Source organism: Corapipo altera, unplaced genomic scaffold (genome assembly GCF_003945725.1).
Source record: "Corapipo altera isolate COAL_440 unplaced genomic scaffold, ASM394572v1 0, whole genome shotgun sequence".
Taxonomy (NCBI): domain Eukaryota; kingdom Metazoa; phylum Chordata; class Aves; order Passeriformes; family Pipridae; genus Corapipo; species Corapipo altera.
This window is the reverse complement of record NW_020884872.1, coordinates 18,865,849-18,892,018: the sequence shown is the minus strand read 5'-3', so window position 1 is coordinate 18,892,018 and position 26,170 is coordinate 18,865,849. Positions and strand designations below refer to the sequence as shown.

At 42.8% G+C, this 26,170-nt stretch overlaps 1 protein-coding gene across 1 annotated transcript in view; it reads right to left on the bottom strand.

Moving 5' to 3' along the window:
• Positions 1-22,957, bottom strand: part of ARHGAP6 (Rho GTPase activating protein 6) — a 323,769-nt gene extending 300,812 nt beyond the window's left edge. Inside the window, exon 1 of the mRNA XM_027639009.1 lies at positions 22,457-22,957. Coding sequence (XP_027494810.1) covers positions 22,457-22,951 — 495 coding nt within the window. The 5' untranslated portion in view covers positions 22,952-22,957. The remainder of the gene's footprint in view (positions 1-22,456) is intronic.
• Between the last annotated feature and the right edge of the window lie 3,213 nt (positions 22,958-26,170).

Below are 26,170 nucleotides of genomic sequence, written 5' to 3'. Positions count from 1 at the left end.
CAGTCAAGAAGCAAAGGGTTATAACTCAGATATAGACAGCATATGACATCCTTAGCACTTGTGAAGTTCTCATAAAAGATTAAATAACAACCTTTGAGAATGCCAAAAGCATCTGAGGACAAAAGACAATGGAATACTTTTTTTTCCCTAGCTTACTGTGATTTTAATGAAATTACAGATATGATTGACCTCCTTGTCTGTATATTCCAGAAAAATTTTACAGGTTTAGTGATATTCTCAGAGATCTCTTTCCTTCTCCTTGATTAAAGGAAATTTTGCTTTTCTAGATACCCACAGCACATGTCTGCAGACACATTTATTTTAGGAATGGGATGAGGCAAAGTTTGTATGTTTACCTACTCACAACAGACAAGAAAGCTTTGTCAAAGCTTTTTGCTCAGAACCCCAAATCGCTTCCAAGTAGCCACATTTTCTCTGGGAGTCTGTTCCCTATTACTGAAGTCTGTTTGCAACCCAGAGTTATATTATCCTAAAGAAATTAACCCCATTTTAAAGCATTAAAAGTGAATGCATTTTCACAAAAATAGCCAATCTTCAATTCAACTGAGCTCTGAAAGCCAATGGGGAGACCTCAGGGAAACTGAAGACAGGGAATAGGAGAGGACACCTCACCTACCCCTGTCATTAGCCAGGGAAATGTGAAGCATTTTGAATCATCTTAATGGAGCAGACCCCAATAAACCAGAACAGAGTGGAAATAAGATAATGAAGACACTGAATGAAGACTGTACATTTTTCAGATTAGAACTAAAAGAGCCCTGGCCTTCTGAAGGCCCTTGTTTATACAGATTGTGCTGAAGTGGGTGGAATTTTAATCATTTCATTGGCAGCTCACCATTAACAAAGCCAAACAAAACAACACAAAAAAAAATCAACTGCAACAACTCCACATTTCCACACATATATAGACTCTAACAAAGTAACTGTTATTTTTTTAAATATTCCCAGAATTCTGATCTGGATAGACCGACTTAAAAAAAAAAAAGAAAAAAAGGAAAAAAACCCATCCTTCTCTTTCAGACTTTGCATGTTGGCAGTCAATAACTGCAATCCCGTATGAGAGGCCACCTCATGAGAACACAAAGTGTTCAAACCTAGAAACTTTTGATGATAAAACTGCTTGTATAACTTTGACTCTAAACTCAAGTGGGAAGCAGTCATTAATTACACAATCACCCAGAGCATGATGCTCTACACATTTTTTCTATAACTCTAAACACAATAACATTGTTGTTGGAAAAAGCAGTGGATACACAGTCACATGCAAAAACGAAAAGCACCTGTGAAAGTCACATAATAAAAGTCACCAGTTATACAATGCTTTCTTCCTAAAACACAGAAAAGCCCTAAGAATGTAAAGGGACAGCCAATCTAAACTTTCAGCTAAATTAGCTCTGTGGAGTACTTCTTCACTGACAGATCCAGGAGTTCTTCTGCACCCTTTGCTCTAGCTGGCTCTTCTCCCTACCCAGGGGTAGGACCTGGGTTCCCACTAGACCTTCTTGTCCCACTCCCTCGCCTCTTCACTTCTACATGAAGGAAAAAGAGTTACAAGGGAAGCAAGATTCAGCCTATCCATGTGGCTCCTTCGTGTCAGCAGATGGGGATCAGCTCCCTGGCATATCCCTGTCCTAAAGTGACACATCGAGATGCACCACGCACACACCTCAGTTTGCTGGTCAGTACCCGATGAGCCAAAGCTCCTCCTCCTATGCTAGACTAGTACTGGATAGGAAGATCCAGAGCTAATTTACTAAACACAAGCTTAAAGTGGACTTCGGAGGAAAATATTGTGCTCTAGAGCTTCCTCAGTTGTGAGGCAAATAACAAATCTTTATTTTTGTCCAGTTTTCACACATACAATTCAGCCTGCCAGAGCCAAATGTGGGAAACATTTAGTCCTTCATTTGTACACAAATTATTTGTGCATGAAACTATACAGGAACATACACATGTACAAGGAATAAATTTGTAACTATATTGCTCTTTTAAATCTTTTCATCGGCATATTTGTTTCTGATATCAGCATGTATAGGTGAAATCATATTTATTTGGAAATATCAAAATGAGTGATGTCCTTCAATTCAAGGGATACAGAATATAATATTGCTTGTATATATAAAGACAAAATAATTAACATCCTATTGAATGTTACTTCTAACATGAACAACATGTCAACTGACTGTCTCCCAAGTGTGGTAAGACATTTAAGCAAAGCTATGTAATACCCCATACAAAAACGACTAAAAGTATTTTGTCACAAATACTATCTTATAAATTACTCATGTTAATTCACCAGTTGCAAACAGCATAACGGATAACTCAATAATCATACACATTTGGTATCTCTTTACCATTCAGGATATTGGAGCAAGTCATAGGAGCAACACACTTTCTAGATGAATTTTGCTTACTTCTCTCTACTTCATAGATACAGTCTCTCTATGAAGATCTGTCTAAGCCATGAAGTACTGAGTCATTTACAGAACAACGAAGAACAGGGAAGTGAGAGAAGTCTCAAAATTAAATAAGACTGTGGATGTAGGAAGTCTGGAAAGAGACAGACCACATCTTAAATAAAAGATTATCAAGAGACTCACACAGGGATGTACTGGAGTCAGACAAAGCACTGCTTATGGAACTGAAACACAGCAGTGATTGACGGGACAGCTTAAACAAATATGCACACCAAACCAAAATTTCCAAAATGTTTTTTAAAGAAATATGGTAAATATGAAATAGCATCAAGTAAAAACAAATCAGGTCCTTATCTCACCGCTGCAGTTGACATTGTATTACAGCTTCCCAGCAGGTGTTCGTGTAAGATTAGGCATGGTAAAATCTAATAAATACAGTCCTCCCTACTACGGAAAGGCAAATTAACTGTAAAAACAAACCCCCATCACAGACAGAAATAAATACCGTCAAGTGAAGACCACAACAGAGTCCTGACTGACATCAGTCTGTGTGATCAGTGTGATCTACAGCTTTTTTGACTTAATATTACTTTTCATTATATTAAAATAAGCACATGTATTAAAAATAGACCATTAGTTGTGATTCCCTGACAAAAAAAATTATATTGCTTCAGTCCAAATATAGGAACCAGGATACCCTCTATTTTTCCAGTATAAAAGGCTATATTTCCTTCATGAGCATTACATGACCAACCCTAATTTTAAAGCTGACTTATTTGTAACCTTTTCCTGTTAGGAAGGGCAGGGTGTTTACACATCTGTTGAAACATCACACCATTTGCAAAGTCACATCTACTTGATTCCATAAGATGTTAAGACATGTTTTAAATAAGCCCATCACTAATAAAGAAATCATGCCAATTAATATCAGCATCCTGCTTGATAAAGCTTCATGTTTGTTGGCTATGCCAATCTCTCTAATTTTTTTTTTTTTTAAAGGCAGAACTTGCTACAAAAGCCTCTGATTTTCTGACTATAAATATTTTTCCTACAGACTAGTGCCTTGCATTTTTGCAAAACAACCAAAGCATGGCCCTTTGAAGTCTGGTACATTCTAGCAGGATAAATGCATCATAAATATTAATTAATGTGAGTTGCTTTGTGTGAGCAACTCCCTCCTACTATGTCTGTGAGCAGACTTGGAGCCCAATATCAGAAATCAAACAAAAGCTGACATACATGCCTTTAAGGAGAGACAACTGTATTCCTTTAAAATTGAAAATCTTATTTTTTCAAATAGTTTAAAGAGATTCATCAACTGAGATGAAATACATACTTTAGCTAATTCTAGGATTCACCTCGGTAGTTGCCATTTAAAATGAAAAGATTTGAACAGAAAAATATGTAAAATCTTGCACATTAAATATTCACTCAAGAGTATAATTTTTCCTGCCCTGTTAATGGTATTCCATGTATTTAACAGAAGGGGAATGAAAAGCGCTTTTGCACGTCTTAATGCTTAAAGCATATTGCCATTTCCCTAATTTCAAACGAACCAGTTTCCTGTACGTCCAGCACTCCTTTGCTTCTACTCTTTCAGCAAAATAAGCTATTTTAGAAGCAAAGTTGCCTCCTCCTGATTATAACACCAGGCAAAGCCCACCTTTACAACTCAACTGCAGAGAAAGGTGAAGGAGCAGCATATCGGGCACCTTACACCTGCCCCCAGTGAAGGGACTTCCAAGACAGGTCTAGTCAGTGAGGCAGCACTGGCAGTGCATTGCAGGCCCTTTGGGGAGCCCCTGGGTCACAGGGCATCTCACAGGGCAGGGAGACAACTACTCAAGGACAGCCAGGCATGTTCAGCTGTCTCACCAGTGTCACCGCTGTTGCACAGCAACCCTGCAGTGGCCAAGCCTGGGCAGACAGAGCTGCCCCATAAGTCACACAGGGAAGGTTTCCTGTGCATCTGCCTCCAAAACAACAAATTCAGAGCTGGCAGAGCAGGCTTCACTGCATCTGCGACTGGATCCTTTGTGCTGTCCTTTTAGGAGATGTTTGTTCAAAAAAGGGTAAATCATTAGATTACTCTTGGTAATGGCTAACTACCAGGGCAAGGACTTCTGCAAAAGCCATCAGTGCCCTAACAAGGCTGAAATACTAAACCTCAGATAAGGAGTTGCCTGTTCTACTCTCACCTTCTCATGCAAGGCACTGAAATACCCATCTTAAAGGACAAAAGGTAACAACCAATTCTTCTCAAGTGACAAGGTTGCCAATAATTCATGTCATGTTCCTGAATTTGCATTTCCAAGTAAGATATCTGGTCTCTTAAATGGAGAACAGGGTCTTCAGGTTGTGGTGGTTTTGTGGCATCTTCTTCTCATTTTTTTCCCAGTACTATAAAAGTGGCCACTGGAAAACTAATTTTTACTGAAATAAGTTTCCTTATCATCAAAGCAAGTTCTTGCAGAAGTAATCCCTGGTTTGGGGAGGATGGCACATTTCTGAAGGGCACCAGGATCAGAACCAGGAACTGCAGCAAGCAACCTTGGCTATAATCAACCTCTTTCTGAGATGTATTAACCAATTCAAAAGGTGGAAGCTTGACAGTCTCTCTCCAAGAAGGTAGTGAATGGAGAACATGAAGACACCCATTGAAATGAAAGGCAGTAAGATGCTTTGGCATGCACCCCTCCTTGTTAGGGGCTGAGGTGCTGAAAAAGATAAATGCTGTGCCTGGCTCTGTGCCCCACAGGCTGCTGTGGTCCAGCACTGGGTATGGGAAGGAATGGAGCTCCAAATAATAAAGCACTCCAGACTACTGTGTATGGTTGGAGGTTGGTATGCCCTTCACACACAGAAATAATAAGGTATTTACAGAAGAGGCTTACTATTACTGCTGCTGACAGAGTAACAGTTCAGAAGTAGCTAAGTGGTCATAAAAAAAAGGAAAGAAACCCTTAAGTTCATGGTTAGCAACACTGGAGGAGGCTCAGCATAACTGTTACGTATAAACCACCAGCAGCCGCTTTGTACATCATCTGTACCTTTATTAAAGCACAGGCTCGAAAACTCAGTGTTTTTATACAGAATTACAGAGCTAAGTTTCAAGGGAAACATATGTAAATACTCATTAAGGTAAGTGTTAATAATTCACAGCAAGATGCCAGGTCTCCATTAAGACATTTAATCTGCAAACAAAACATTGCAAAATGTCCTTGGAATAAACTGGATAACTTTCAAACAAAAGGAATTACTTAGTGTATTTGTATTGTTCATGAAGCCTTTCTTCTGCTCCTCTTAAAAATTTATTTTAAAAAAAGTGTTTCTGCCTAGAGTGTAAATTTATGTACTTAAAATCATACACATAACCTCTTCCCTTCCTGACGATGATGCTTCTGTCTTTGCCAGCCAAAAGGGCAGCATCAGGCTGTATCAGGTGTCAACCAGACATCAGGACTCAGTAATCCACCACAGGGAATGGTACCCAACAACTACCACAGCAGTTAGGTAACTGGTCCAAGGTGCACTGTCCCCACACACTCTGCAGACCAACGGGGTAAAACCAACACTGCTCACGGGGATCAAGAAAGAAGATTGTAAGACACCTTTTGGGAAGAAGAGTAAAACTGCCCCAGGCAAGGGGCTGTCAGAGAGCCAGACAGGTTCCAGCTGGGACAGGAGACAAGTGGGTTGGTGAGGTATCACTACATGGGCAATAACTGAACTCGGGTTTATGCTTCATTTCTGGGTAATCTCACATCAAAAAGGTGTCAAACTCCTCTCACAGTACAAGCACGATCCATTACCACCCAAGTAAGGTATAACGTGCTAATCAAAGCAGACTTAAGTACTGTAGAGATGAAAGTAGACTGATACTTAAATTCATTTACTTTTAATGAATTATTATTGCAATTTACAAGACTATTAGATTTTATTAGATTTCTTAGCTTAGTCACTGTGGGACCACAACACTACTTTGGGACTTCAACAGACATATGCCACAGCTATATACCACATCAGCTTCCCAGTTTAGACCAGAGATCTTTACACCATGCTGCACTGTGCATCTACACACACTCTCCAGGACACGAGGAAAATCTCATGCCTGTGGAAAGGGAGGTAGGAAGGCAACGAAGATCAGTATGTGCAATATTCCTCCTATCATGTACCTCCATCGAGGAAATAAAAGAAGTTATATTTATACACAAATCGTCAATACACAGCCTTTTCAACACAAAACCCAGACAGAAATTCTGTGCAGACTGCTATCTTCTCAGTGGCTCTTGTATTCTCTTTCCTCACCTTTCTAATACAGTGCTGCTTTGCTTATACGCATCCATAATACTCTGCAAAGACTTCTTGGCTTTGATGATGTCACCTTTTCTATGTAGCATTCCACTGTACCTCACCCGTTATTACATCAAACACTAAACATATCCCTCCCGAATTAGTCCCATCCTCTCCATCATCCTCATCTACTGCCTATGTCCATCCCACCTTCTCAGGTCTCTGTTACGAGTTTTGTGCACTGGGAACTTAACTCCTTCTCCTCTGACAGTTGAAGAAATTACCACTAAATAATGTTTTATTGTAATAATATTATATTAACTTTTATTTCTGTGGTTTAAGACTCTCTAAAACTTAGCAAGAGCAAAACATTTGTTTGCTGAGGCCACTAAATATCACCAAACAGTCTCTGTGCAATTCTTGGTTCAACTGTATCTATCCATTGTCTCTTATGTAACGTTTTTGGAAATTAAAAAAAGTCTTTTGTGTTTATACACCTTGTAATGAGATGTTCTAACCCACAAAGACATTATGGTAATGTAAAAATCACCTCTGCAATGCAAGGGGACCTGTGATGCAGGGATGCCCACACAAATCCTCTGGATTCTGTATGGATTTGCACACTGTTGGATGCCCATTTCTGTCCCTCAACCCCCTAATGCAAGAGAAGAAACAACAGATACTCTTATCAGTGAGCTTTACTGTCTCATCCCAAATTTGGGCATAATCCCAGTTTAAACCAGTTATCTAACAGCTAAATATAATTTCTCTAGGCTGGATATTCCAGAAATAGTATTTCCAGAAATAACTAATGCTGCATCGTCTTCACCCCATCAGGGAAACACCCAGCAGCAACTGCCAAACCCCACCCAAACCCACTGCCCTACTCAGCAGGGCCATGTGACACAGAGACCTAGCCCTCACAGCAGACACTTCCCAAACTCCTACATGGATTAGCCATCAAATCCACGGACTCATTGGCAGCTCTGATTTTTCAAGCCTTGTCCCTAGTGCTTCAATGACCTACCCCCAAGGTAGTTCCTAGGGACCAAGCGATCGCCTGTCCACTGTTTCTGTCCCTCTCTCTGGGAGGAAGTCAAAAGATACTCTAAGAACCATCTGAGCTGTGCGTACTGTAAATAAAATAAATATTCTTACAGAGTGGATGTAGACCTAATTCATAGTACCATGGGAGGAAGGAAGAAAGGGCAAAAACTTTCTTAGTCCCTGCAGCAAAATCTATAGTTGATCTGTTTCCAAGCTGGGCAAATTAATTTCTCTCTCAATGGTCTTGAACACTGTCTGAACCCTTCTAATTCAAATATTTCCTAAAAAGCTGTGAAGAACAAAAGCAAAACCAGAAACAGAGTGTTTCCAGAGTTACCCTAATACAAAGCATGGAAAAAGAAATTCTTTGTTTCTTTCAAATTCAGTACAAATTGATGTTCCGCCAGTTGAGCATAAACCACGCTAAAATACAGGCAAAAGCCCTCCAGTTCTCTCTGGAGGCAACTGACCTCCAGCTATTTGATCTCTCAACCACTCACTTGTCTCCTTGTTCTGGAAGCACGTCCATAAAAAGCATCTGGAGGAGTTTGGTAGGGACATCTCATGTCATCTGAATCGAGCATGGTGGTCCCTGGTGTGGTGGCATATACAGAACTGTGAAGCTGCTGTACTGGAATGCAAAGCAGTATCCCACTGACTCACCACACTAAACTTTCAAAGACATGTCTGAGGAGCCCCAGGTTACCCACTAAAAACTTCATCCATCCTGCTTTGCAGTGTCTCATCTCCAGGAAACTACACCTCTTAACTGGGACAATGTTTCCTGACAAAATGAAAGAGATGGACAATAAAACCTTGACTTACATTACTAAGAAATGGCACATTTTACATTATTTTTCTTTTCCTTGACATTGTATGTTGCAATGTTGTATTAGTAACAGCTTTTCAGTAACCTGGACTCCAGATGTACTTAGTTTATTGTGAAATGGTTAAACTAACATTTTTGCATGTGGCAATCATTCACGGAAGAAAAAGATCTAGACATAAAGAATATTTTCCATGCAGAAATATAACACAGCAAATATAATTTGCAAGTTTAGAAAGAATGAAACAATACAAGTATTAAATATATTTTACAGGCAAAACATCTTGTCACAAAATTTAAATAATTCCCCTGTAGTTCGTAATTCCAACCATCCCAAAGAACCTCTAGTTTACTTTTCCCTTATTGTGGTCCTAAAGTCTTCGCCTTCCTCTCATCATATACTTGCAGCTCAGCTGTCCTGGGCAACTACCCCTCACAGAAGGTGTGATAATGTAGAGATGCAATTCCCAATTTCCCTCCTTAGGGGTTAAATTCCAGGCTTCACTAAGGTTTGCCAAACAAATTAGAGCACTTCACCACTGCACAAAATAATCACTACTAAGACAAGCCTCAGCAACTCAATCTCTTATCTCAAAATATATATACGGTACTTTCAGTACATCAACACAACAGCTACACCGGTTCCATCTCCCGCCACGCTCACTGATCTCCAGATCTCTGTTCAGTCATCCCAGTCTTTCCCAAATTTTCCCTGCCCTTCTCAGTCTCTCTGCTTGAAAAGGCTGGGTTATAAAATACCCAAAATAGCAGAGGAAAAAAAATAACCTTTGGACTAGATGGAAGGTCCCATTACACTCTCCACATGCACCTTGTTCTGTGTCCTCGACAGCTCAGCAGCCGCTTCTGCTGCACGAACACCCCCAGCCCTCAAACCTGGAAGCAGATCCCTTCCCTTGCTCCTCTGGCCCTTTATCACTGGCTCCAAGGAACATGCCAAGCAAACTCATTTTTGCTTTTCTGTGTTCAGCTTCCTCTAGCCTTGGATTTTCTTTCAACAAGGGTCATCAAGCAAGCTCCTGTGTACCTCTCCCTGTGTAAATTCTATAGAAATCTTCCACATTCTTCTCCTTGGGAACATCCTAACAAATTGTTCCCTTCCAGCTTTGCTTAGATTTGGCCCAGATGTTTCCCAATGTATTTCTCCCTTCCCCTTGGCTTCCACTCCATCTGTCTGAGTTAGATCCAGCACAAGAAGAGCTCCTGCTTTCCTACAAATGCTGTGGTCCTATTTTAATTAAGGGGCCAGTCACCCTCTAGCACAGCAATATGGTTATTAAATGCCTTTATCCAACTAAGGGAGCATATTTCAAAAAACTGTAAGGAAGCCAGGAATACATAATTCACTCCAGGAATCTCATTCTTTGCAACTGTAATTCAAGTTACATCTTCAGCCTGATATCTTCAGCTCAAAAAAGTTCTATGGTTAAATCTCATGCTGAATGCTAAGTCCAAATAGCTGGACTTGGTCTAGAAGAAAGGTGTCCAAGACCTCAAACCATTTAGGAAAGGTGTTCTGCCACCTGAGACCACAGCCACCACAACTGCAGCACGGCCATAAAGATGAGATCATTGCTCCTTGCAATGTTTCTATTTCCAAGATGCAAGAGCTCTTTGACTTGTCAAGTGGTAAATGTTCTCTCTGTTCCCTACCCCTGTCATCAGGATTAAGTAGCTTTGGTGGAAAAGTCTGTTATTGTGGAGCGCTGGAAATAGGGATAGCCTATTATCTCTACCAACTCCTCCTGCAGTGGCACCTCACTGTTTCTGCTGGGTCATAGCCTTTGGCAGCCTTCAGGATACGAGAAGGATTTCCTCTGTAGAAAGAAGATGATATCCAGCTTCCAGCCAGTTTGTCAGAGAGATTCCCAAACAACCAAACTTCGAATGCTGGAGAGCTTTGCTTTAAAAAGACTCCCAGAGAGGAAGCTCTGACAAATACGGCACTGCAGCATAGCTCCCTCCCTGAGCATCCCCTCCAGGTCAGCTATCACAGAACACACAGAGTTACCAAAGAACAGCAGATACTCTCTTTTCAATTCTGACACTTATGCCAGATCCCACATTCTACAGCAATCAGAATTTCCATTTACCATCTGACTGTATAAGCTGGATGCTACTAGTTTAAAGAAGTAAAGTGCATACATTTGGACTTCATAATGCACTGATTATGAAGTTTGTGTTTCTCAGTATGTGTTTCTAAAAAACAAGCATATATGCTGTCACAAGCCAAAACCAACAAATGATAGTAGAAGGCAAATATATCAAGTTGTGCTAAAGCACATAGTTATCACCATAAATCAAGCACAAACAATACATAAATTACATTTTAAACAGCAATAGTTGAAAGTGCTACTAAAATAAGAAACTGCCCAAGAAGGTGTATGAACAAGGCTTAAGACCTCTGTACCGCTAAAAATTGGTATTCAGGTGTGTGAAAGACCTCAGTATTACAGACCTCCTCTGGGAAGGAAGAAGAAAGAAAGAAGGCTCTAATTACAATAACAAAAAGTAACAATACAAAAGATCAAGAATAATATTTCAAAAACTATCTAAATAATTGAGGAACTCAAGGTTCATCTTCAAAAGTGAGTGGCTTCAGAAAATCTCATCACGAGACAATGCTGAGAACTATTCAGGGAGCACCAGTAGGGACCACGCACTGCTGAGTCCAACACCAACCTTTCATCTTACTGAACCACACCAGAGGCTGGAGCTTCTCAGAAGTCCAGGTGGCACAGGAGACAGAGCCACGAGATACAGAGCCACCCCAGCATGGTACCTTGGGCTCAGTGCTCCCTGGAGGAAACCAGGACATCACACTATGAGCAAGACAGGGCAGGGACACCCAAGCAGGAGTCAAAGCTCTCCTCTTCCCAGCAGTGGTGGTATGTCAACAGTAATCTTGTTTTCCAGCCTTGCTGATGTTTTACTTAATTTCTTACACTGTTTTGTCTTCTCTCCTTCCTTATCTTCTTTTATTTGAACCACACAGCTGTAAGTCACCTTTTCCTCTTCTTACATTCTGGTCCATCAAGGAAAGAAGTACTTATAGAGACTGCAAAAGGTTCTGAGTCCCAGCCATCAAATCTGTTTTATTGTGCGCAAGATCCTCCTGTCAGCCGGATTTCATATTCAATGCTGGAGGCTGCACCTGCTTGACAAAACCTCTGCCAGCTAAATGCAGACTTGCCAAAATCATTTCTCAAGAGCAAGAGAAGGGACACAGGAGATCAGATGCTGACGAACATGCTCCAGAAGCTCAAAAAAGCCCACTGCTGCATCATAAACAGTAGCAAATTATGACCTGTGCTCCTTTTAAATAGCAGCATGGAAGCATTTATTTCAGCAAGCCAATTTGGTACCAGCTTTTTCCAGGCTGTGTGGCCCCATCTGCCTATTCCAGTTTAATTTAGCTTTGACTGATTCCAGTTACATAACTGTACCCTTAAGCTCATAAATTGTAAGGTCAGTATCAGGTTAACTGTTGCAGTGTAAGACAATATAGGCAAATCCTGAACTGTCCTACTGCCACACCTATTGTTCTGTGTATCTGATGCAATTCCAGGCTCAAAGCTCGGCAGGAGATTTCCTTTTCTTCTTGCATACCTCTTCAATTTTTTTCCTTCTTCCATTCCTCTCTCAGAATATTTTTACTTTTATAATACAATATGATAAAAATGAAAGTTAGAAACGCTGAATTGACAGGAATGCTCCTGTACCACCTTTTTATTACAGGCATTGAATTGTTTTAGGCCTGTCATGAGCATACAGTAGGAAAAGATGACGGTGTTTTGCCAAATGTTCAATATTTTTAAACCTAAAGTCAAACAACCCGCAAAAGCGGATGGAGCTCAATGTCAGAACAAGGCTGTCCCAATAACACAATGTCCTGAAAGTAGGTACCTTGTAAGCCCTGGGCTCCCTAGTGCTGGAATAAGCAGGCCAGCTTGATTAAATGTAAGCTGACAGGAAACCTACCTGGCAAGTAGTTACTGAAACTTCTCCACCAAATCCCTGCTGAAGATCTGCTAGAGCCCCATCAAGCTGCCTCTGTAAAACACTTGAATTTGAGAAGGGCTTGGTTGGGTTTTTGTTTTAAATTCTACTTCTTTAAAGAACCACCCTGGCTTTCTTTGTGTTTGTGAGACATCAGCAGTGGAGCTGCAGTGTAAAAGTAGGGTATGCCTCACAGAATAGAAGCACACCAACAACTTTGGAGAATGATGCAATGAAAGAAATCACTCTTTGTACAAGCCTGCTTCAAATGCTTGTGCTGGAGAGCATCATAATTTCTGCAATTCAGCAACTTTTGTTCCATCAAAGGTATGTTGTAGCATAAGGAAGGATGGTAGTTTTCATTCTGCTGTGGAAAGAAGTGATACTTTGAGTCACAGAATCACAGAAAAAAATTAGGTCAGAAAGGACCTCTGGAGGTCATCTGGTCCAATCTTCTACTCAAAGCTGAGTCATCTTCAAAATGTGATTTGAATCCTTAGGACCTTGCCCTGTCAAGGGTTGAAAACTTCCAAGGACAGAGATTCCACACTCTCTCCGGGCAATCCATTTCAATACTTAACCACTCCTGCTGTGAATGTTCTTTTACTTAGATCTACTCCAAATTCCTCTTGCTGCAACTTATGACTGTCATTGTGCAACTCCAACAACACTCAGCTCCATCTTGTCCTTAGTCCCCACGTAGGTAGTAAAAGAGGAATTCATTCCTCCTTATTCTTCTCCAGGCCTTTCTTTGTGCATTAAGCCCCCTTATCCCCTAACTGTTCTAATGGCCCTCCACTACACTTGCTCCAGTACCTCAAAATCTCCCTTGTACAACAGGGTCCGGATGTGGATTCACCAGGGTGAAGCCAGTTTCCTTGACCCATCAGTTACCTTTTTGCTCACGCTGCCCAGCATGCAGGGATCCTGTTCTCCACATGGCACACCTTCCACTGCTCACTAACACAGCTAACTCATTTTCCTCTGATCCACGTGAGGTGGTACACTTTACCTGCATTTGGGCTAAAAAACAGGTGGGAGGTTCTGTTACATTGAGAAGCATTTTGGACAGTGTGCCAGTTCTTTTAAAATATGCAAATTTACCAATGTAAATCTTACTAATCACTCTACTAAAAAGTTGCTTTAAAACCCTCAATACATGTTGACTGCCAATTACATCTCATTCCTTTAGTGAATACAGAATTAAGGCACTTTCTCTCTGAAATAAGTAAGACTTCTAATTGTGCTTATTTAAGTAATTTGGCTGCCTAACTCTCCCAGCTGGCTGTGGTTTCATACTCACTCCCTGGCACAGCCCACTTTGTATCATTTCCAAACACGCTGCCCCATTCGAAAGACCTACGAGACATGTCCCCATGGTGTGGTGCTACAAGAGCTGTCACTTGGTGCAGAGACACGAACACATGCTTGAGAAACAGTAGTGAAGCAATGAGGCACGTCGTATTTTGTCAGCAGGAATGTTATGAAATAGCCACAAGAAAACTCAACCATATTGTTCTAATTTACGATAGAGTAGATAGGGTCTTATTTTGGAACATGAAAACGTAATCTATCCCAGTCTGTCTTTCCCCACCACCCCTTTCAAATAGCAGTTTGCACTGTCATCAAATCAAATTAACAGCTAAAAACAGATTTCCAACCAGGACGTTACTAGGATTTAGCCTTCCTATATACATATACACTTAAAAAAAATTGTGGTGATGGGATGAAGATCAAAATATTGCCCACAATCCTTTTAAAATAGAGGGCAGGGAAAAGAGAAAAGGAATTTCTTTATGATTTAAGAAGGATAAGTGTGAAACATGAACAATCAAAATAACGATATTCGAGAAGTGACAGCGGATGTGTCAATTCATCTATTTTAGCTTCAAATTCTCCCATTTCATGTAAGTGTCAGCTTACCCCAGAGTCTGACAGCACTGTATAAAGAAACAATTGCACATCTTCTAAAAACAGAAGATGGTGAGATCTCTTAAACAGTTTGCCCAAAGATCCTATTGTGCCTAAACTCTTTATGGGTTTATTCAATAAATTAAAAGAAATACCTCCTATGGGAAGCAAAAGATATAACAGAATGAAAAACATTTCCTGGAGCAGGAATATTTTTAGACTTTTAGAGAGAAAAGCAAAGGAAAACTTAACACAGCACTGCCAACTGGTTTCTCACCACATTACTCTCAGTAGGGTGCAACTCAACTGAAATTACCCTTTGGAGAAAAAACTAAAAAGTTAGTGCTCAGAAACCATCTTGCCATATTACAACAGTGGCAGAAAACAAAGGAATAAAGTAAATAAAACCTGAAAATAGAAATGGAAAATTTGTATTAGTCTTCCTCTTGCAACATTAGTTATAGATGTTCAGCAGAGGTACAGTTCCACCACTGAAAAGCAAATCCAGGAAGCCAGTCCTTTCGAGAAGCCTAACTCCAAGACAGTGCAAAAGTAATCCTAACTGCACTGAAAAAAACCCCAAAAAAACCCAAAAGGAATCTTTCATATGTTAGCAAGGCCAGTAACATGCTTTGTACTTTCCTGAAAACCAGTCTGTCCATTTATAAGAACAAAAGTACTCACTAAAATTTAACTTGGCCTATCCAAATAATAGGCTACAGCTACAGTAAAGCAGCTGCTTTTTCAAGTGAATTTCAGGTGATCAAAGCAAGAAGACACATATCTTCCTTTTTAACATCTGGCATGGAGGATAACTGAAGATACACAAAACAAGGAGTACTAGACATGGATAAAAGACAAGCCCAAACTAAAAGGGTTCAAGTGTGTAGAAAAGGACTTAGAAAGTAACAGGGAGAAAAAAGAAAAGCAAGTTCTCAGCAGCCACCAGGAGAGTTTCTGCATTGGACTGAGTGCTCACATGCATCCTCACTAAGGCAAAGCTCAAAAATCTCTTTTTGACCTTACGAAGAGTTCTCATGGATAAATATTATAAGTCAGAAGATCTTTTCTTTGAGAGGACACAAAAGAGATGAAATAGGAAGAAGCAGAAAAGACAGCTCTTGTTTCACAACTTGGGATGCTGATGCAAGCTGTTCCCATAGCCAGGACTGTGAGTATGATGACCCAGAGATGACAGCTTTAGGGTGGGAAACTAATATTTGTTTTTACTATCCAGAGACACAGTACCTAATCTACTTAGGTCCAAACACACAAACATGTGGTACCCAGCATCTGGTTCCAGCACAACAATGTGGCAAGCGTCAAGCACTGGAAGCTCATCAAATCCTTCAAAAACACTCTCAAGTCTCCCAGGGATTTAATAATTCTTAGCTGACAACTGGAGTGGAAAAAACATGTAGCTTGAAATAGCCAATCTGTAAACATCTAGGAAAAACTAAAACTCAACCAGAAAGCCTCCACATACATTTCCATTGATATGTATTATTGCTACAGGATAAGAACGGATTAAAAAAATAATAGAAATTGTTTTGAACAAGCACAGATTAAAAATCTGTACAAAATAATAGATACAAAAGTTTTAAAGAGAAGAAAAGAAAGTAAAATTCCTAGGGCTAAATGGTGACTCAAGGTTTCGATTTCTTCTCGATTCTCTGGTTTGACTAGTAGTCTTCACCAGCCAAAAGGAAAGCACACATTTGAGTACTCTGTTAGACTGAAGTCTGAAAGCTCAGTACCTTGCAAAATTGGACAATGAGTTGAAATGTAAAATTCCAGTGAAGTCTGAACCTTGCACTCACCTCCTTACTGCTCCCCTTCCAGTTTCCATAAGCTGAATGGAATATTTGGCCTCTTCTCCCACAATCCAGACACCTGGTTCAGTTAACAACCAGTGTAGCACAGAATGTACAAAAGCTACATTTTAAAACATTAGCTTAATTCCAGTGACCCTTATGCTCTCAAACACTATGACACATAGCCAGAGAATCAAATATGAACAGCATTATATCATGTTTAAAGAGACTAAGATACAATTGCCATTTCAGCTTTCATTTTTAGTGCATTTTTACATTAAGATTTCAAGTCTGCAACTCTGACACTGATACGATCTAGTTACTACTGTGTCAGGAGTGTTCAGCCATATTTGCACAGAACTCCCTGCTGGTTTCAGTTATGATATTTACATCTAGAAGGAAAAAAAATCACCCCAAAACAGGCTTAATATTTACACATTTATATAGCTACAGCACTGCAGAAGAGTGAAAAGAGACTTCTGAAATGTTCTCCACCTGCAAAGTGTCACAGCTGCAGTTCTTGTCATACAAGAGAGTCTGCAAAACTAACTAACCATGCTGCAATTCCATCATGAAGTCAATACAGCAGTCTGGGTTGTGGATATTTTAGAGGCTGCTCAAAATTACTTTTCAGTCTCATTTTTATTATTTTCACAAGTTCCTTTCCCATTACTTAAGCAATGCTCACTTGGGGAATTCTGTCTGTCCTAGCTGTCAACCCCCATATTTTCATCCAATGTCTTCAGACGTAATTTAGTTGGGAATGGGAAGAGTGCATGTGCCAAAATCAGAAATGTTGAATATATTTAGTTACTTTTAATGGCATTCTTCCCATAAGAGACCCACAACTTTTCTGCCCACCAGATTCTGCAGTTATACAACTTTTACAGCATTGAATGAGGCGGACTTAGGCCAAAACTAGTTGTGTGTCAATTCAGTGATAAATACCAACACACAGTTTTTTACTTTAAAAAAAAACAAAAATCTTCCGAAATACAGTTCTCACACATCTCATCAAAAAGCCCCCGTGAAAGTGAAAAATGCAAGTTAGCGATATTGGAGGATGGGGGAGTATCCAGTTTTTTTAATGTCTGGAGGAAGAGAAAAGTGACAAAAAGCCATTTAAACATGCTAGATCCTCATTTTGCTTCCAGGACAGCTAATCAGAGCTCTGCAAGGGAGTATGTTCCAACCCCTCTTCTATTCATATAGCAAAATCTCTGGGTTAGGTATCAAGGTACTTAAGGATAAGAGACACTGTGCTCACACTTAATGACCACATGAACCTCCACTAATGCAGTTGTCGTGCATTGACCTTGGCCGGATTCTAGGCACCAACTAAAGCTGCTCTGAGCTGGGAGAGGTCACACAGGCAAAACAGACTCAGCATGGGGTTAATACTAAAATTTATTACTAACAGGATAAGATCTAAAGAGTGGGAAATAAAATAGCCTTAAACACACTTTCCACCCACCCGTCCTTCCTTCCATGTTCTCCCTTCTCCCCGCACTGCTGCGGGGAGACAAGTCCACCCCTCGGGCAACAGTTCTTCCAACTCTGCTGTCCCATAGGTCACTCTTTCATGGGCTGCAGGGGAACAGCCTGCTCCACCATGGTCCTCACCATGGGTTACAGGGGGGGCCCACAGCTCATCCTTCCCCTGTTCTGTGGGGTAGTAGTCCTTGATGGACCTCTCCAACGTGGGTCCACCCCTCGGGCCGCAGGTCTTCCAAATCTGCCATCCCAAGGGTCATTCCTCCCTGGGGTGCAGGGGGTCTCTGCACCCCAGTGGTCCTTCATAGGATGCAGCCCTTCATAGGGTGAGCTGTACTGATGTGGATCCCCCACAGGGCCATGAGTCCTACCCGGGAATAACCTGCTCCGGCGTGGATTTCCCCCTCCACGGGCCACAAGTCTCTTGAAGGACTTGGCTCCATCCTGGGCCTTCCACAGAGGGTAACAGCCTTCTTCTATGCATCCACCTGCTCCAGCATGGGCTGCTAGCAGGGCAGGCCCGGGGGGCTGTGGGGCCGCTCTCCGTGGGACCACATGCCCCGGGCCCGGCCCTGGCCGCCCCTTTGCAGGGGTCGCCGCTCCGCTCGGCCGGCACTGCAAGAGAGCGGCATGGGCAGCTCGGCCGGGGCACCACTGCCTGCTCTGGGCTACATGCTGAGAGGCCCAGACCAGGCTGCTGCACACATATATCAGCATAAATGTATGTCTAAATTTTGGTAGAATCAAGGCATTAAGGTATCTCTAGATATTTTTATCACCTGTTCCCATGATATTTAGTTTACTTAGAGAGTCATTTAAACATGAGACACTTAATGAAAGCATAGTAAGACAATTTTTTAACTGAAAGTGAATTTTCTTTAAGGGAAATGGCTTAAAAGGACAGCTGAGATCAGGTGGGAATAGAGGATGAATGCTTTTTTTCCCTTGTTAAAAATACCCCTTGGCTTTGCACCGCTGAAACCACTGGACATGTTGTCACTGATTTCCACAGATACAGGAAAAGGTCTTTTTATTTAAGCAGCTTATACATGAGCAGATATTAAAAAGGTGAAAGAATGCTTGTCAGCAGAGTAAAGCTCTACCAAAAATAATCTTTACAGATGTAAAATATTCTTGCAAAACAAACTACATGTCGATAAAGAGCCAGATCACTCTGGTGTGGTATGTAGTCAGAGACACATTTGTCACATATTGCTTCACATTCAAAAGTCTGTGGATCCAAGAACACAGGCCTAACACTTTTAGGTGTGACCTGCTGCTGAAAATGGAAATCCCCTCTGCACTCTGGCATTACATTAAAAATTATTTATGAATGGTGGCACAAACTGAGCACCAACCTTTCGCTCTATAGTCCAGCAGACAGGCTTGTGTTATAAAATGCTTAAGTCAAAGAACTACAATCAAAAAAAGGCAAAATAAACAATCCATTATTCTCCTGGCCTTGTATCAAAGCTATTACGGACATTTTGGCCTCATATACAGAAATTGCAGATCAGCAGGACAGGCATCCTTTAAAACCTGACTAGAGCTGTGCCAGGTGCCCCTACCTCCACAGCCCCAAGGCACTGGCTGTCCCAGGGCAGGATTCACAGAGCACAGGCTGTAAACCCCTTCTTCACCTCATCCCTCTAAATGCCACTACACGGATCCAGCCTGGGACAGGAGGAGGAGGTCCTTCCCAGAAGTTAAAATTTTGAGGGGGTTCTGAAGAGGAAATCTCCATGGCATTTTTACTTCTCTGTACTGCTTTAGAGATTAACATATTGGGGAAGAAAATAATTATCACATATATCTCCTAGCACATAAACCTGTTGCTTGCACAGTGGCTCTAGAAAAATATTTTCAAAAAAGTGCAATTATACTGAGGGTATTGGAATAAAGATAAAGAAAACAGACTTTGCAATGAGCATTCTTTTATTCCCAGCTAGTAGGATGGGAATTTTTAAGTACACCAACCAAAATTTTCAATGTACTTTTTCATTTGGCAGTCATCTATTCAGTTGTCTTTTACAGTCAAGTAAAATTACCATTGCAATGTATTTCATTTTCTAAATTGAAAAAAAAATGGAACTACAGATTTCCTACTGAGAATGCAATAATTTGAATAATGGGACCTTTTAAACTTACAATATTATAAACAGTTATTTCCTTTTCACCCAATAAAATGTGGTTTTTTCACCTCCTTGAGCATACTAGCTTCCCCATAGCCAGGGTAAAGCTCCAGAGACTAAAAAATCCTTCACTTCCTAAAAACTGAACAAGACCTTTTCCAATAAAGACCAAATGGGAAAGAATAAAAAAAATTTAAAAATAAATAAAGGAGTATTAATAATGCTATTTTATTATAAGAACAAACTGAATGACCATTAGGATGCATGCCTGAAATAAGAGGGGGAATAAGATCAAAATTATGTATGTGCAGTTTCCCTAAAACACAGATTAAATAATTTGTACATGTCTTTGCTGAATAACTAAGTTAATATCTGTATAATGTCTCAAAAATAGGAACTCTGAAACTAGCAGGTATCTGGATATATGACAACTGACACACAGTGACACCGATTCACAGTGATGAAATCGACCCACTGGGGGAGCCAAGATTCAGGTGCCACACACCCTGTTCCCATCTGGCAGCCCCACCGCTGGGACTGCTGGGACAACGACAGCGATGACACTTGTGCCCAACTGAGGGCTCATGGAAAGGGGTGGCCCAGTCACCTGCCCCACTCGGACAAGGGGACACAACAGAGATGTGGATACTTGCTTGTCCTGACAGCACTGAGCTCAAACCTTGCCAAAATTGTTCTCTCACAACAAAATGACCTGTTGAGGTTACTTTTTTTCTAATGTAAAAATGATTTTTTTAAAATTACACCACACATACGTTTCAGTTACTCGAAAAATCAGGCCCCACCCATAGCAAAGGTGCCTTCAAAATACAAACCCACACTTTGTTACACATCCATTCTTAACTGTATGAAAGATACTCAGGTTCAAATGCCACATAAACAACAATTTGTCAGAGAACAGTAACATCAAATGTAACTATAAATTACATCACTATATGGCATTAGAGTTTTTAGTAATATAATACGCCCCTCCCAAAAGAGGTTTGGCTATTTAAAAATGCTAAATTCACACGCCAAATTAAGAAAAAAACCAATACTTTTAAATTTGCAGTCAAAGATGTGCTGCGCTGTGTGGTGTGACAACATACGGATCTGATAAAAATGCCCCAAGTGTCCACCAGCTTCATGTGGATTCAGTGAAAACAGGGAGACCCGCTTAGATTTAGAGATCAGAGACCATTCTGAGTCTTGGATTCAGTCAGGAAACCCTGCACAGGAAATCTTAAGTATCTTATACTTTTTGATGTACCTTATCAAATCATAAGTGTAAAAGCAGCAAACTTACCCTTCATTAGTGTGACCACCTACTGTCTCACTGTCCACTGGAGGTTTTTTGCCACGGATGCTGCAATTCCCACAAAGTTCTTTGAAATAATGAATTTTTAACTATCTTAGTATTCAAGCATCAAGATGAAATATTGCTAAGAGTAACTCCTAATCACAAGACTTAACAATCCATTTTTCAAAACCGCAAAAAATCTTCACTGCCTCTTTAAACATTAACCAGCCTCTTGCCTGCAGTCACCACCCACAGGTTGACATTCCATCCCAACTTGCAGACATTGACAACTTTTATACTCCAAGCAAACAGGAGAATATAGGAGCTCATGCAGGGTGAGAGGCAGCGTTTGCCCTTAAAAACTACGTTTTGTGCCATCATGGTGCCTAGTTTGATCCCAGATCACTGGGTAAGGTAATAATTTTTCAAGGGCTTCCGCATCCCACTGGAACAATCGGGGTGTCTTATTGCTGCTTATTACTGGCTGTTTATAATACACACATCTTTGGAAATGGAAAAAAAAGGAAAAGGCTGCCTTCTGATCCCAGTGCCCCAGGAGGCACTACTAAACAGTTAAGCGGGAAACCTCATCACCATGGACAGGATGGAGAATTTCTTAGAACAAAAAAAATTTTTCTTCTACTGCTACAAAGGGCTCTGCATAACCAACTCACCAAGCAATTGCTACCAAGAAACAATGCCACATTCTCTGAATACATTTATCCACATGGTATGGTATCTGCAGCCCAACATCGACGACATCCAAGTTAAACGAATAAATATTTGCGTTGCAGAGTTGGATTTGTCTTGGAATACAACTGCTTCTCATGCGGTTTTGACACATGTGCATTGTCAAATAAATCACAGCTCACTGGGTGTGCACATTAAAAATAATTTGTCTATCTTGTTAGAAACCATCACATACTTCAGTTTAAGAGGTGTGAAACTGGGAGGGGAAGGTTTTACAGGCCTGAGACAACTACACATGGAGTCCGTCGAGGGAACCTCAAACACCTGACCCTTCACGGCCGCGGATGCCGGCTCCCGGCACTAACACCCACGGCGGCCTCGACGGCCCCATCGCGCCGTGTCCCCACCACCGGGCGGGAGCAGCTGGCTTCCCCGGGCGGGCGGCGGGGGCGAGGGCGGCGCGGCGGGTGCCCGTCCCCGGGGGCGGGCGTGCCTACCTCGGACTTCCACACGACGTAGGCGGCGGGGCGAGGCTCGGGCGGCGAGGGCTGCCCCTTCCTCTGTTGCAGCCAGCGCCGGGGCGAGGAGAAGATGCTGTTGGCGGGGCCGCTCAGCGCCAGGGCCGAGGGGGTGCGCGCAAGGAAGGGCACCTCGCAGCCGGGGCTCCGCTTCCCGCGGAGAGTCTCCTCGTCGAAGACCGCGCTGCCCGGCGGCGACCGCTCCAGCGGGGTGCTGGGGGTGGAGAAGGAGGCGCCGTGGGGCGGCGGGGCGCCCCGGGGACCGCAGCGCTCCCCGAGGGGGCTGCCGGCCGCCCGCGCCCGCGGCGCCCGCCCCGCGCCCTCGCCGTCCTCCCGCCCGCCGCCGATGATGGCGGGGTCGAGGCTGCGCGTCTGGCGGAGCCTCCGCTTGGAGAGGCTCTTGGCGGCGGCGGGGGCGGCGGCGGCCGAGGAGGAGCAGGAGAAGACGCTGCTCAGCAGGCTCTGCGCCGACATCGCGGCGGGCGCTGCCCCGGGCACGGCGGGGCAGTCGGGGGTCCCGCCTGGGCTCTCGCTGCCTCTGCCTCCAGCGCCCGCCGCAGAGGGGCTCTGGGGGCGGCCCCCACGCCCGGGCTCAGCCCCCGGCGGCGCGGCCCGACGGCGGCATCGCGGGGCTCATGGCGGCGTCCGGCGCTGGGGCTGCTCCGGGGCTGCCGCCGCCGCGGTCACTTTGCGGAGAGGGAGAGGGAGGGAGAGAAAAAAAAAACAAAGTTACGAGAGAAAAGGGGAGGGGAGACGGCAGCAGCGGAACTTTTATCTGGGCTCGCCGCAGGCTGCCAGAGTCACTCCCCCCTCGGCCGTGATGCGCACGGGAGCCCGGGCCGCCCACCCCGCACAGGCACCCCGGCGGTGGCGGGACCCGTCTGCACCCCCCGGAGCGGGGAGAGCCCGTCCCAGTGCCGCCCGCACCCCGGTGCCTCCGCCGGACGCCCACGCCGGAGCTGCGGGTCCCGGCGCTGCCGCACCGGCACGGGGTGGTTCTGTTTTGGGGAGGGATCGCGTAGCGGCGGACGGTTGTTTTTCGGAGCGATCGTTCCCGAGGCGCAGCCGGGGAAAGCTCCGGTCTGACCTTTCTGAGACCAGCGCAGCGTCGCCCTCCCTCCTGGGCTGAAGGTTCTGGGACCCCCCCGTCTGCCCCGGCTGTGCCGGAGAGAGCTGAAGACTTCAGGAAAAACCCACAGCAGTAGGCAGGGTGCTCGCAGTGTGCAGCACACGGGACGGGACCTTCTTCTGGCCCGTGTCTCTCTTTCCATCCCTGCCAAAACACCTGCTTTGAGGGCACGTGTCCGACAGGCAGCATGGGTCACCTAAGACCTGTAAAAAGAGAGTGTGACCAATGAAGCTAAACCTCCTCAGGACAAGTGACTGGACATGCTTGATCTCCCATTGAGCCTTTTTCTGCTCTATATCTCGAAGCATAGGCAAGGAAACTTTTACCAGAAAAACATAACAAACCTGGAAAAGGCAAAACTGTAAAGAAATTAAGAAATAGAATGCACACAGAAGAACAATACCATGCAGCACCATGAAGGCAGCCAGACAGCTCCTTACTCACCTGGAGAGAAGGAAACAGTCCCTCAGACTCCCTATAGACTCTGACTCCTGCCCCAACTCCAACTGGGAATATTACAATCCTCCCCTCACTGGAAGCAGTTCAACAGCAATGCTTCTCAGGTTCTTTCTGGACCCCATACACCATAATTTAGTTAATGTTTTAACTTTATTAAGTAACCATTAGCTTCATGGCTAGGTTCAGTTCGGTTCCTCTTTTGTCAGCGAAGACTACAGCCGTTATATCTTTCGATATGGAAAGCAAAACACAAAACCAAATCCTTCCACACCTATACTTTCATTTAGAGAGTGCGTGGAAGATGCCTAAGGACAGACAGACTAGCTAAAAACTCCTGTGCAAGTCTTGAATCTCCCCTGTCTCAGACAAACTCACTTGTTAGACTGCTGATTCTGTGGGGCCTAAGCATCCTTCTTTTGACTTGAAAACCCACCAGCTCCACAGTCTCCCCAAAAGTGTTGCAGGCAACTCTTAAAAAACTCCTTAGAAAAAGGTTATTTTGAAAAGAAAAGTGCTTGAGCACAACAAAAGGGTTATTAATTTCTCCTCATTCTGCGTTTTCTCTTCAAACCCTAGTGCAGGGTTGTGTTGTTCTCCCTGATATCCTGGAGCCTGTGCAGGTAAGTGGTCCGTGGCAGCACTTTCTGGTTTCATCAACAGAGGGAGTAGACAATTCCGTCCTGTGTGGTGCTGTTTAAATTTCATAAAGAGCAACAGCACAAGAGCCCATCCACTTTCAAAGGAAGGTGTTCTGTTTTTAGGTAATGTTTCCAAATGGGATTCTTTTTTCTTTTTTTTTTCTTTTTTTTCTTTTCCTTTTTGTCTGCAAAGTAGCTTTTCCCCCTTATTTTAATAAGCTGTGCTATTGCCTAATTCCAAGTTCCTCCACAGCTAAGGTTGCAGCTGTTTCTGTTTAAAGCTTCGTTTTGCCTCCTCATTAATGCTTTCAATAAGGTCTCATGCATGAGACTACGAAGAAGGTCTGAAGCGTAAAAGAATAATCCGTGTTTGTTTCTGCAGTTCTGTGCCCATGGTAGCAATTTGGTTGAGAGAACCCATCTGCAGTACAACTATACAGATGTGTGGCTCCAAGTATTTGTTTCTTGTGTCCTCTACAAACGTATCATGGGACCATAAAGGGACAGGAAGACATGAGGAAAAAGGCAGAGAGGGAAATTCAGAGTTATAAGGAGCTCATCACTTGAGGAGTAGAGAGGACGGTCACAGCTGCATCCAAAATCCACTAAAAACTGTTTATGCCATTCTCTGTGAGGTACATTGCCGATTTTGCAGAGCTGATACTCTTGGGCACAGCCAGCTGCCAGTGGGCAAACCTTCAAGTGCCAACTCGGATCGTTTCACACTGCACATACAAACTGTGAAAGGAGTCTGAAACAATCAGATAAGTGCATAGTTAGGAGCATACATCACTTTACAAGTAACTACTTAAATGAGATGGGAACAAAGCATTCTTATTTCCACCTGCTTCAGTCCAGGCATGACTACTGCACAGCTGGATTTCTTCATGAAAGCCCCCATGAAAAATTATAGTTTTCATGAGATATAGACCTGGAGCATCACAGCTGAAATTCAAAGAGTAAATACAACATATGTATAGAGATGCTTCGTGTAGACAACTTCACTACCTGTCTTAGCTTCTCTCTGCATCTTTCAGGAGAAACAGCAATAAAAGCACTTACTGATTATTTTTAAAGTTTCTGTTCCTTATCACTGCATTATTATGCATTATTATGAACTGCATTATTGTGAGACCTGGCAGCACCACCCTGCAGCTAGGCTCAGGGGCTCAAGTGGGCTTGGTACAAGCACAGGACAAAAATATAGCCCTAGTCCCCAAACTGTAGCGGTAACCTCCAGACATAAGATACCAGCTGTGCAGCCATATCTGCAGAGGAATAGTGAGACAGTACTAATTGATCTTATATTGGTTGTCAGCCCTTCTTTCTCTTACAAAGCAAAGCTGTTTGTGTAACACCTGTCATTGCAACCATAAGTTTGCAATAGCAGTCAAGGAACTGAAAGACCTAGCATGGATTTACCAAGGGTGAATTATATGTAACTAACCTGATCACCTGCCTTGATCT